Source organism: Silurus meridionalis, chromosome 17 (genome assembly GCF_014805685.1).
Source record: "Silurus meridionalis isolate SWU-2019-XX chromosome 17, ASM1480568v1, whole genome shotgun sequence".
Classification (NCBI taxonomy): domain Eukaryota; kingdom Metazoa; phylum Chordata; class Actinopteri; order Siluriformes; family Siluridae; genus Silurus; species Silurus meridionalis.
Window position 1 is genome coordinate 18,755,288 of NC_060900.1, and position 13,987 is coordinate 18,769,274.

Here is a 13,987-nt window from a genome sequence, read left to right on the forward strand (position 1 = left end):
GGTGAAACCCTTTCTACCCTAGCGTTTAATGTGGGGTTATTCATGCGCACACGCATACATCGAGCTAACATTGGTCACGTGATGACATCATTCAAGTCCGAAAAATGATAAGCAGCAGCTTCTAATTCGCCAATAATACAGAATTAATCTACGAAAGCTTGCTGGTTGTCTGGTACAGACCCAATTTTGTGCCGGTCTAAAAGAAATACTGGTTCTCAGTACTCCTCTCTAGTCATGGCATCACTTTCAAGCATACGTTCACATTCATATAATTGGTATAGGCTGCGTTACAACTCTATAAACAAGTTACTTTTGCTCATAGTGATTGTTAAGGATGTGCAGAGGTGTTAGGATGCAAATGACTTGTTTTGGAGAAGGTCTTAACCTTTTATTTTAATCATTTGTACATAACAAATGAAACATAACACCCAGGTAGATTTCATTGCTGGCAGCACAGTGATGATTTTTATTAAAACCAATCACACTACTAATTTATGTAAAAATATAAACAAATACGAAAAAAAAAAACCCATACGCAAAAAATGAAAAATATTATAACACACCACTAAGGCCACCCACAGATGATCAGTGGAAAGAACTGCTCTGTACAGATGAAGCCATGGAAAAGGCAGCACCAGTTTCCCTGCAGAAACTGCCACCTTGGATTTCCCTTCTTGGTGCTGTGCTTAATGCTTTCTCAAAAAAAAAAAATGACCCAGTTTCCACTAACCTTTTTAAAGCACAACCGAAAGGAGCTCTCATATGTCAAGTAGCAAAGACGTGACTTTCATTACAATGGAGGAGCAGCTGATTATTTAAGTGTCTCAAAATCCAAAGATATTTCAATAGAATCTTAGCTATACCATGGATTTCAGGAAAAAAAGTGGAGTATGCATCCATTGCCCTTTGTGGATTCTCAAAACTTTAAAAGTTAAACCTTTTTTGTCTACAAAACAGATATTCGATATTAGAAGCATTATTAGGTTTATTAGGTCCCATAGTACAGCTGCAAAAAATTAAATAAATAAATAAAAGCTACAATCTTGTGACACAGGTCAGTAAACCCTGAGGCACTAAAGTGCACAGCCTAAAGTGGTGAGCCTCTCTGGGTTTGCTAAGTGGATACATGGTCTTGATCCCATTCAATGTCAATCAATCTACTATTTATGCACTGGGGTATAATTGGTGAGAGCACCCAAAGCCATTTACACAAGCTCTTCTCTCATAACAGCTGAACATCCCACAACATCAGAGGCACTAATGAGGAGTGCCGCATGTTCACATTCTTCACTTAATGGACCCCACGGATGAGCTTCTCCTCTGGCCTGGCTTCCAAGTACCATAAGGATGAGCATCATCTAATATTTCCGTTATTGATTTTTCACTTACAAATGCAAATCCATGCCGTTTCAGAAAGCATTCGGAGAAACTGGGGTATCTTCTCAGCATTTGCTACTTGTATCTTAAAATGACAATCATTTCTTTTTCTTGAATGAGCTATTCTTTCCAAAAGCTATTCTCACCAACAGTCATCAAATTCATTCATTCTCTGGATAATTAAAAGTACTGGGTTACATGTAGATCTTCTAGATGTATTGCTTCATATGGTGGGTTCCCGCAATGCAAAGTTTGGCTGCCATGGCTGGCTTAAAACCTGGCACTGGTGGCACCTGTTACTTGGCAAAGCCTGACTCAGACCATTTTTGATGAGACCAGAGGCGGAGATCAGTCCTGAGACCACAGTGATTCCAGGCCAAAGTCAACGTAGAAGAAACATTGCCAGGCTTAGTTATAGGTTTTAGTTATGTTTTCAGCTACTAGGACATTCAGAGACTGCTTGAACAGACTTGGTTTCTGCAACATGCAGAATAACTACTGTGTATGGGAAAGAATGGGGAGTTGTAGCACAGAGGAAAAACCTAATCATATCCCTACAGGTGTGTATACCAAACTTCTGTTGATTTGGTTGACACATTTAAGTACAGCACATAGTGTGGCAAATGAAAAGTCAGTCAGACTGCAGGAGATAACGCAAAGGGGGAGCCTGACCAGGTTGAGCAAATGGAAAGACGATTCCTGCTCTAGTAGGGAGTAATGGTGGTCTTCAGCTAAATTAGAAGACTCAGCAGTTAGGAGGAGTGACTTTACCACTGCTACTTTACCAATGTGTCTTTAAAACTGAACACATTTCACAAAACCGACAAGAACAAAACTTACATTTCTGAAAACGCAAACAGCCTCTTGGAATGAAAAAAGTACCTTGATTGTTTTTGGACAGCACATGTAATACAATATGATATAAATTTGATTGTGATCGTGGGCTGTACAGGGACGTAGGCGTTTCCAGATATTTTTGTGTGGATAAGCAACTTTTGGGAAACTATTAAAAACTAAAGTGTGGATGCGGAGCGTTTTTAAATAAAAACGCCGTTTTCAAATGTATCCGGATTGGTGTAGACGTAGCCTAAGAGATATACACTACATGTTTTTATTTCACGAGATATATATATAATATATATATATATATATATAAAAACACTTTCTTTCGGCTTCTCCCATTAGGGGTCGCCACAGCAGTCCATAATGATCTGCATGATCGATTTGGCACATGTATTACGCTGGATGCCCCTCCTAATGCAACCCTCCCCATTTATCCGGGCTTGGGATCGGCACTAAGTTCAATGACTGGGAATCGAACCAATACACTAGATATAAGTGAGATATAAAGAGAGAGATAAACTACATGTTTTTATTAAACGAGATATAAAGAGAGAAATAAACTACATGTTTTTATTTAACTAATAAGCTTAATTTTTTAGATGTGGTTCTGGCTGGTATCCCAGAGGTTACATATGATGTCCTGTAACTACACTAACATACATTGTCCAAATCAGTTCATCAATTTGAGCTAATATTTACCTACATTTTTAATACACCCATATGCTGCAGCCCTAATGTTAAGTATGGACTGGCAGGAAAATGGGCACTCTATATTCCTGCTGTAAAACATCTATGCCGAGAACAAAGGACAAAATGAAAAATGGCTGCAAGGGGAAGCGTTGCAGTCCGAAAGCTCAGCATTATACTACTGTTCCCTTTACTGCCATGACTCAACTGAGAGATGCTGGTCATGTGAGAAAGAGGAAACAAGGAGAAATTAGTGCAGGTCAGCAAGTTTTAGTCTGAGTTGCAGGGCTTGATTTCCTGCAGCATGGGCCAGAAATAGATTGAGTCATCGGTTGTTGAGAATCTGATTCTTCAAACAGTTTTAAGACATACGGTCAGTGTGAACAAAAAAAGCTCTTAATAGAATTTCAGAAATGACAAAACTACGCATCTGCATGCTGGATTTCGGTAGTGAGGAAAATCGACTCTAGTTACGAAATGGTTTTTAAAAATCTGTGTTTTCTTTGTTGTGTATCATACTGTTAGCCACACGCATCAGGCGAAAGACTGAAGATGAACTAATGCAAGCAAAGAAGATGAAATTCCTCACTCTCATGTTCTGGACAGCAAGATGGTAAACTTCCACTCGCCTTTACTCACTCTCTCTGCTTTAAAAGGCTGCAGCGTGAACAAGAGGAAGCTTTCAAAATTAATCAATTACACCGATACCTGCCGAGTCGGTTGCGCGGGGTTTCCACATTTTTCCCGGAGCCGCTTCACACGCTCGCGCTCATCAAACTCTGTGTCGCAAATACCGGCGGAACAACACTTTCTCTGACAGAACACATGGGTATACGGTAGTAAAGGTGGGTGTGTGCAAAAGGAAAACCAATCTGCTCTGAATGATTTAGATATAAACCTTTACTTTTAATGAGTGATCTCTGGTGACATCCCGAGCGGTCAACTAGTTTTTTTCCCCCCCCATCAACATGCTCTGATAATTTTACTTCACTTAATGCAGTGGTCCCCAACCCCCAGGCCTCGGACCGGCACCGTGGATCCCAATTGGCACCGGGCCGCACATAAAGAATACATAACTTACATTATTTCCGTTTTATTTATTATCTGATTCTGAACGATGTTTTATTTTGGGAAATTACTGGATTCTCTATCTTCTTAAAGGGGCTGCTCCGGCTGCTAACACAATACTTTATCTCTAAATTGAAACCCCCAAGCTACCAAAATGAACAAAAAAACAACAATGTTCACGTTTATTTTTTATATTTTTTTTAGAAAATACCAGTTTTTATGCCGGTCGTATAATTTTATTTTGTTGTATTTATCCACCACACCTTGAAGGCTGGTCCGTGAAAATATTGTCCAACACTAAACCAGTCCGTGGCGAAAAAAAGGTTGGGGACTGCTGACTTAATGGATTCATATACTACTCACAAAGCCGTTTAGTGGGATTTAGCCCTTGTGTTCTTGCCACTGAAGGAGAGTGATGCAGAAGTGCTTTAGAGGTCAAGGTCCAAATCGTCATCTTGAAAAGATGCTAACTAGGTGTTTAAGTGCACAACTGAATCATAAAGCTGTAGCACATTCTGGGGCTTTCAGACCATTGTTTGTTATCTCACTGCTTCCACTATGAAGTTCTCATAATTAAGAAAACTGTGTGGAAATTTACTCCTGCTCTTTTGCTTCATATAACTCTCAGCCATGTTTTTTTTCCTTCAACAGTGTGAACATGTAACCTATGGGTTCTCGCAAGGGTAATAAAAATACATCAACCAACAAATCAACACCACAATCACTAAACACATCACATTTTAAAATTAACATATTTAATGTGTTTCACAAAGAGGTTTTACTTCGAAAATACAAAATTGCCTGCCAATAATTCGCTCAAAAGAGCACCTTTGAAAGTGCCTGAGTGCCATATGAAAATTTTAATATCAAGTCTAAAACGTTTCACATCAGCACAACTGGCTTGAGGTTCCTGATTGCTGATAAGTCTACTTCAGTACCCTTGCATTCTTAAAATATATATATATATATATATATATATATAGGCAAGTTGTATAATACTGTCCTTCATTCAGTTGCCTGGTTGTTGGCACACGTGAGCTTGTTGGATAAACGAGCACGAGGTCATGTTTTGACAACTTATCGATCCAATAAGCTACAATCCTTGTTTATAGTAACATCAAACATCAGAAGGACAACCACATTGTGTACCAACAGCTTTTCCAAAAAGCAGCATAGCTAGAAGATGTAAGGGGAAAATTTGTTGGGACACCAGACTTTTCCAGCGATATGTGGTTCTGCCCAAACTGTCCACAATTGTACAGGATGTCTTTGGATGCATTACAATTTTCCTAGGAGACCTAATCCGGGTTCAGCATGATAGTTCCACTGTGTACAAAGCCAGCTCCACAAAGATATGGTTTACACGGGTTGGAGCGGAAGAATGTGAGTCACCTGATATAGATATGTAGATAGATGAAATGTAGTGGAACATCTTCCCAGAAGTGTGAAGGTCATTACAACAGCAAATGGGGATTAAATGTGCAGTCGGGTTCTCAAATAATACATATGAATCTTATGGTCAGATGCCCACACACTTTTTTTCAAACGAGTTGAAGAACTACAATAGAACTAAAGAACTAAAAATACAACTGGTTCAGGTTCAATATAGTAATGATGAAAATGTGACAGAATGAACATACTACATCTATATATTTTTCTTCTTTGCTCCCTGATCAGGTCAGGTGTTTCCACTCATCACGAGTGAACACAGAGGCTCATATCAGTAGGGGGGTGTAGTTTCTTAAGGCAATTTGAGCCTAAATAAGCACATGGTAATGAGCATGATCAATGTAGGAGGACGTTACCATGACAACCATTTTAGAGTTCGACTTATGCACAGGGAGATACCATAATGTAATCACTTACTAAAGGCAGAGACCTGAATGTAACGTACAAGAGATGCATAATGTCTAGAAGACATACGTCTTTCACCGACAGCTCCAGGTTGTCCTTCCCAATTAAAACATTGCAGCTTATCTAAGGAACCCGCAGATTTCCCACTACTCCGGAACACCACCGACTCTGAACGATGATTCGATAAATGCTCAGTCCTCTCGGAAACAGACTCATCAGCCTTCACGCTTTACTCACCTGAATTACATCATCCTCGGCTTACATCCGCCAAAAAACACACTCACAGTATTCACACTCTTCCTACCTCAGATTCCTCACATCAGGTTACCAGTAAAAAATAAAAAAAATAAAGCCATTCTGGTATCATCTTTCATGCTGTGGTTCTCCTGGTGGTGGTACATGAACCACCAAAGGATCTATAAAGCTTTGTTTTTTTAACCAGTCAGAAAAATTAGGAAATCATTAACCACATGTAAAATTTTTGCTGATTAAAATCTGAGTTTCCCCAAACATTCATTGGTGGACCACAAGTTTGTTTAGTCTCCGGCTCGGGGCATCTTTACCGGAAACGCTATTTGCACCGCGCGTGTGTGAAACTGAAATTTTGTTCCGTGTTTGTGCAAAATTCCTGCCACTTCCTGTCACCACTTTGTTATTATTTATACGAGAGTTTAGTGATATGGATTCTTTTGCATTTTACGTACCACTTCAAGAAATAAATAAATAGATATCTTGTGTGTATCTTCAATGCAAACGTTTGTTAAAGTATGCTGAAATAAGTAGAGCAGTTAAATAGAACATATCTTTAGAAAATTAAATATTAAATAATAATAAAAAAAAAATACCACATACATTTGCATAATGGGGCTAACAATATTTATTTTTCCCCTCAATTTATTACATTATTTAATTTGTGCCTAATTAATCGATTACTTTTTTTTTTATTTAAACCAAGCAGGCATTTTATTAAAATAAAAAAATTATATATGCTCACAAATGTTAATAATAATAAACGGCGTTAATAAAAAGTGACAAGCAATTTAGTTGTCTTTCTTCCTCCTAAGTGTAACGAAATTGAACCAAACTGTGATGTAAAAACCGAGCCATAAATACCATACCATAAATAATGTGTACAGTTACACTCCTAATGTATACAATATAAAATCATGCGCTTAACCGAGGTACATATTCCTGAAAAGTCACAGAGGTCGTGTTGAAGGGTTCTGTTCGGTCCTGTTCCCCCACGTGTGCTTTACAAAGACTAGGTTTATACTGAACAGCAGAGTGATCATTATCGTACATAACACAACATGCTCAGGCTCAACCTTGAACACTACACAATGGTGTTAATTACATTATAAAAAAACAGAGCCTCGAGCAGTGACATTTCACAAAGCCAACCTCCGAACAGCTTAATGCTGTACCCTAACCAAACCCACCTCTGGTATTAAAACCCAATAAAAGATCTATTCTACCAATTCAGTCTGGTCTCAATCGACAGATCCTTTGTACCCATGTTTCATGTGAACAAACACGAGACACGCATGAATAACATTTGTGAGATTTCAGACCATCTGTTTTTAAATTCTGCTGAGAGTAGGCTTGCGTAATCCGTGAACACTTACATGTAGAAACAGCGATGGACTATAAACATGCCGTTGCAGGAAAGAGGGCTGAGGAAATACGAGAAGGTATGGCTTCTGTTTGCGCGTGGTGTTTTGTCCGTTGTTAGGCACGACACGGAACGAGAACAAATAATTAGGAGGGTGCAGCGAAGACCCGGTGAAGTACATGAAAACAATGGCGGCCGATATACAGGAGCGAGCAGACGCTAAGTCTGTGGAAGATAAAGAGACATCGATATAAGGTTTTAGTTTTGGCCTCCACATCTGATTACATCTGTTACATCTGTTAGAGTCTTAGAGATAATTTCTTTTGGAGTTTCGTGGAATGAACAACAATATAACAAATGGCGATTTAAGAAATAAATAAAATAAAAAAATAAAAAAATACACCAGTTAAATGAAATGAAAAAAAGTCTGGTCTGATTTCTTTCTAATCCAGACTACCACTGACTTTTGCATGTGTAATAAAAGTAAACAAAATAAGTAATAGACAGATGGAAGTGAAAAACCTCCCCCAAAACGGTTACATGCTTCCTGTTTGTGTTGCTATCCAGTTGAAACCAAAAACTACGTTTTTCTTTTTAAAAGAAAAAAAAAAAAATCACAAATATGAACTCCTTTATATCTCCTATAAGTGTGTTTGGGTAATTGTTTGTGCCGTGTCACGCCACTGAGATTAGATCACAGCCAGCCGCCAACAAATGCGTTCAATCCAACAGGACATGTTAGATGCATGTCCAGAACTGAGATCCTAATCAAATTCGAAACCACATATAGATGGACTCCAATTGAATTAGCAAAATGTCATTTTTTTTTTTTGTCGTATCAGATATGCCAAAAAAAAAACTGAATTCGAACACAGCCTAAGCAGGCCTCATTACTTAGCAGTTAGCCGTTATTTGATAATGGGTCAGTGTACACATCACTTATGCACGGAAAATAATTCAATAAACAAATACAATTTTCCCATCAAGTCCACCACCAGTGGGCATAATTACTGCCAGATGGAAAAGTGATCCATGCTTTAGTTATGGATTTAGAAAAAATAAGAATAAAAAATAAATCCACCCAAACAGAAGCAGACATTCACCATTTACACTCCTACTCCATTATCCATACCATTTAACTTCATTCTACAGACACTCTCTCGGACAAGCCTATGTTCATGTCTTTATTACTGTCTCTACACTGGAGCAGTGTCTCTATAAGAGGCATCTTTACAGGAAGAGGACTAGAGACCGTTGGTTCCTGGTACTACACAGAGACACAGTTACCCTCTGGATCGCCTCTATTGTTTTCACAGAGAAGCAGGTTTATGCAAAACAGTGGTGTTCCCTCTATCGCCTCCCCCCACCAGAGACAAATAATTTCCTTTTCTCTCACTAATCCACACTTTATTGAGGGCAGATTGAGCGGTGCTGCTCTGAAGAGGACTGCTGTTGCATAATAATGTGAGATTAAGGCTGGGGATTATTCAAATGGTTATTTATAGCGTTCACTGTTCCTATACAATGTATGATATAAAAATATATATATATATATATATATATATATATATATATATATATATATATATATATATATATAAATATATATATATATATATATATATATATATATATATATATATATATATATATATATATATATATATATATATATATATATATATATAAAAGAGTGATAACATTAGGACCGTTAAGGGAATACTCATTAAACAGATGATGTGGCTCTCTCATGCCCCCTGGTGTCCTATAGATTAGATTGAACTCACAACCCTCAGATATTTCTTGACTTTTCAGGTCATCAAATCTTTTATCGTGAATATGCTAAAAGTGGACTGACCACCTCTAGTTTAATCTGATCTGATCATGCTTTCGGCAGCCTAATACACAGGAAGCGTTCGTTCTGCTTGCGTTAGGCTGGTTCATTCCAAATCAACTAAAACCACAAAGCAGCCTTTCTGGAATGTATACACAGATACATAGATCACAAATAACCAACAAAACAACAAAAAAAACCACTCGGATTCAGATTCACATTACATACTAATAGACTTTACTTTAAAAAGCTAAATGCAGCACAGAGGGGGGAAAGACTCATCATGCAGCTGAGATAAAGCATGAGGCAGAGCTGATAAATAAGTAATGCTGGAGAATGCTGAAGTGGCCTGGTGACCTGACAGGATGCTGGATACATACTGGCCTCTATATAGTCACATATATATTCACACCATTGTTTTAACCAGGTATAGAATTCAGAGCTCATATAGTAATTAGGTGTGTGATGGTTTATCTGCTAGACTGGTAACATGATTGCGATATAAAGTGTGTTTGCACACACTATAGTATTATTAAAACAGGGTGACCTCTTGGAAATAGGAAATGTACCCTTTCCTCTTTAAAAAATAAATTTAGTTTTGTAAACAGACTGTATCCAATGTTTATTAACTAGGGTTTGGTAATAAAGATTTTTTTTTATTATAATGAAATGTCAAAATATCTACAAAATCTTTTTTGGTCAAGAGAGAAGAAGAATGTTGTGCAAATGTAATAACCATTGTTTGCACCATTTGCTATAGATAATGCTGTTAATATTTGAACTCTGAACCAACTTGAAAAAAAAAGTGCGTTTGACTTAGGATTCCAACTCGTAATTTTCAACTACTCAGGGTAGTCTTCCCAAATACACAAGTATCCAGGTAATTGCTTTGGATGAATGAACATACTGAGATATTTGCCTGTAATATCTAAAACACTGACTACTAACAAAAGGTAATCATTAAAGCCTCTGTGCAGTCGCCCGAATGCAGAAGGTGGAAATTTACTAAATTAATACCAGCTATTTATCACCTCATTACAATGAGGCATATCAAATGCATTATAGCTCACATAAACTTGTTCAACTGACCCGTCAACTCCATATCCATAATATTTCCACTTTACTTTGCTTTGCTTTAAAGCTTAACCCTCAGAGAAGCGTTGTCTGAGATGATGTGAAAATCAGCCAACACTTATCTACATACAGAGCTCTGCTGTTACCATACCCTTGGGCTATAAATATGAGATATCCGAAAATCCCAAGATCATCTATTACCATAGGATATATCAGAAACACAATTTATGACTTGCACAAGTAATCTGGTAATGGACATAAACAAAAAATACATAAACAAATTTAAAAAAAAAAAAGATTCACCAAGATTGGTACAAATGTGCACTGTGATGTTCAGGTTCTTCCTGAGAGAAAACTACAAAACTCAATGCCTCAATTTGACCAAACATCAAAAGACTTCAGCATCTGTTCAAATGAGGCCAATGAGGAAAAACCTGAGCAAAACATGGTTGCCTCTGCCAGGAGGTTAAAACACTGTCATATACCTTTCATCAAGATGATCGACCAATCACGCTCTGTCTCAGAATTAATAGCAGATTCCACCAATACTACTGGATTACCACTTAGTCATAATACACCATACTTACTGCCAATCAGACTCACGTTTCAGAGATCGATCAAGAAGCTCGCAAAATTTCTTATTAAAAAATGCAATGTCAGCTCAACACTTTAGTTCAGCCGTCAGTGCTCATCAGTCTTTCCCACATGCCATCAAGCTTGTTTTTTCACATGACACAGCCTGTCCTCCTCATACATATTCAACATGTTTAATATTTATGATTTGAATCTGAGGTAGCCAGGACTGGACGGTGAATGGTTCAGAGGGGGTAAAGACCAAAGTTTATGCAGCCCATACTTAATCTTTAGCTATACTGCACCATTTTATCTGAAAATAACTATTGCAGGATTGCTAATGATTTAGAGATATACACGAGATATACTGAGATATACATGAGATGCTGAGTTCAAATTGCCTTTGGTAGCAATGGTTTTAAAGCTGAAACAAATACAACACTATTGTGATGATTTTCTCTGCTTTTTTTTAATAAGTCTATTTTACATTTCATGGACAGATGACGTTAAGGACATGAATTCGCTGCCACGAACGCCTGCAGAATCACCACACCATAATAGTGAAACACACTACAGACAGGACACTTGACATTTCCGGGAATGAGTGTATAAAAATAACGGATGTGATGCCCTTTGCAGGTCGGCTTTTCCAGCTCAAGGGCTTCACGGTCCAGATGTAAAATGCCCATATATAATTCTGATGCAAGACAGAGACAAACTCTGAACCAAGTGTCTCAACCAAGTGCTCGTTCCCTTCCATCACAGTCACTTCTGATATCAGAAAGGACATTGATACAGTCAGTCTCCGAGATCTCTAGGGAAGTTTTGCGAGCTGCCTTCACTTCCTTCACGAGAAGCCTGCATGACGTGCCTATTGCGCAACCATTAGGCCCTCCTGTGTATACTTTCATTTGGTTGCGGTTCTCTCTTTCAATCTTGTTGTACATCTGAGCGCAGACAACATGCTGAAAAGGCAGCGCCATCCCTGCTGATATCATCATTTCTTTCCATTAAAAAAAAAAACCTAGGATTTCAATAGTAAAACCAAACAATTTACATAGGATAATGTTTAAAAAAAAAAAATAGTGCTTTGGGGGTGTAAGAAACACTGAGCAATATGATCCAAGACTCTCATTATCTCGAGCAGTTATAATGGTGAAGACCACAGTGAGGATGAGAGGTGTATTGTATCATATAATCCTCACCATCTTTTTCAGCGTTTAACGGTTCCTGGCTTTAGGCAAACTCAAACTGACTCAGTAAAAATGGTATGTGTGAAATGTGAGAATGAAGAGGAGCTTCTGACACAACAAGGCCTTCTTCCCCTGTCAATACAGACAAGAAGAAGATCCTGTTTCTGTTAGAAGGCAGTGTAAAATAATTAATAAATCTCTGTGTGTGTGTGTGTGTGTGTGTGTGTGTGTGTGTGTGTGTGATAAATTATGGATATAATAAGCAATCAATCCTTTAGAAATGTCATTATTTATTGTTAGTATAGTGCGTGGGTATAACAATCTCCAGAAGTCCATGCCAGGAAAAACCATGCTTCCTCTCGCTGGATCTAAATGGAGGAAGTCCCAGTCTGAGTCTCACCGTCCGGCTAACAGCTACACTCTCCATTCATTATAGATTATTAAAACACAAGCGCTTCAGGAAGCGTCCAACACGATCACTGTCTGATATTTTGGCACAGTGAAATGTATTCGCTCATGTGCTTTTTGGAGTATTTCAGGCATTATTTCACGGCTTAACCGTGCAACTCCTGAGCAGCATTTCCGCTAGCTTTACCCATCTTTGGAGATGATTCCTGGAATGACCTTGCACTGCTTTGACAGCACCAAAAACCACACACAAAGCGCTGTGAGCTGGACACGTGTGAGAGTCGGGGTTATTTACCTGAATGTTGAGTAAAGATGTTAATCCCAGGGTCGGACGCGTTAGCGGGGACGGCGAGCCTGCACGCTGGTGTCCCGGCGGCGCTCGGTGCTTCCCGCGGTCTCCTCCCGGAGCTGCTCCCGCGGGTGCCTTTGCTCTGGTGAGCCTGCGGCTGCTGCGCGTGGCCGTGCGGTGGACTCTGCAGCGCCGCTGCCGCCGCGGCCCCCTCACCCACCCGCGCTACCTGCTGTCCCATCGCTGCGTGAAAAGATCCGCCGGGACCGAGGCACGGAAACACCCGCGTCCGCCTGGATCACATCACATCCCCTCTCTCTCTCTCTCTCAAGCGCGGGTCTATTGACTGTGCTTTTCACCCCCCACTTCTTAGCTCGATAGCCTAGCCCAAGAGCTAGCGGTCGGTGTTGGTGTGTGTGGGTTTGAGCCCACCCACCACACCTCGCCTCGCCTCGCCTCTCTCCCTCTCTCTCTTTCTCTCTACTCTGCACAATGTGTCACCAATCAGTTCGGTTCACTTTAACGCCACCACTCGATACCGCGGCAAACCGGCCCTTCTTGATCTAATAATCCCGAAGTCTTTCTTTCTTTTTTCCCTCTAAATCAGACGCACAGGGGGCAGATCCGTGCTGTCGAAGCCATTACGCGCCCCCTCCGACCCCGCCATCTTTACCGCAGAATCACTGATGTGCACTTTACGGGCCAATGAATCGGTTTGGACCGTGAATTGGGAGGAGCTTAGTCACGGGGCGGAGCTATGATCCCGAACACAAGGCCAGAAAGCTGGATTTGCCCCGCCCATTTCATCCAAGGTAAAGGAGATGTGCTGTTTCCTGGACATTATATATATATATAATTTATTATTATTATTTATTTTTATTTTTATTTATTTTTTACAGTGGCTTGTTTAATACTCAAAAACAAAACCATGAATAGTCTACTTAATACATAATAGAAAGTGGTATCTCAGTGATTAAGGGTCTGGGTTATTGATTGGAAGGTTGGGGGTTCTACTATTACCAAGCTGCTACTCTTGGGCCCCTCAGCAACTTTAACACTCTCTCTGTTCTAGGGGTCCTGTACACCTGTGCTCTGACCCCCAGCTTCCTAACATCACTAGGATATGTGCAGAAAGAATTTCTCTGTAATGTGAAAAGTTTATTTTTTATTTTTTC

General features: G+C 39.3%; 1 protein-coding gene across 1 annotated transcript in view; it reads right to left on the reverse strand.

The window, feature by feature from the left end:
- Window positions 1-13,494, reverse strand: part of abl2 (c-abl oncogene 2, non-receptor tyrosine kinase) — a 36,418-nt gene extending 22,924 nt beyond the window's left edge. The window contains exon 1 of the mRNA XM_046871230.1: window positions 12,819-13,494. Coding sequence (XP_046727186.1) covers window positions 12,819-13,053 — 235 coding nt within the window. The 5' untranslated portion in view covers window positions 13,054-13,494. The remainder of the gene's footprint in view (window positions 1-12,818) is intronic.
- Window positions 13,495-13,987: the final 493 nt, after the last annotated feature.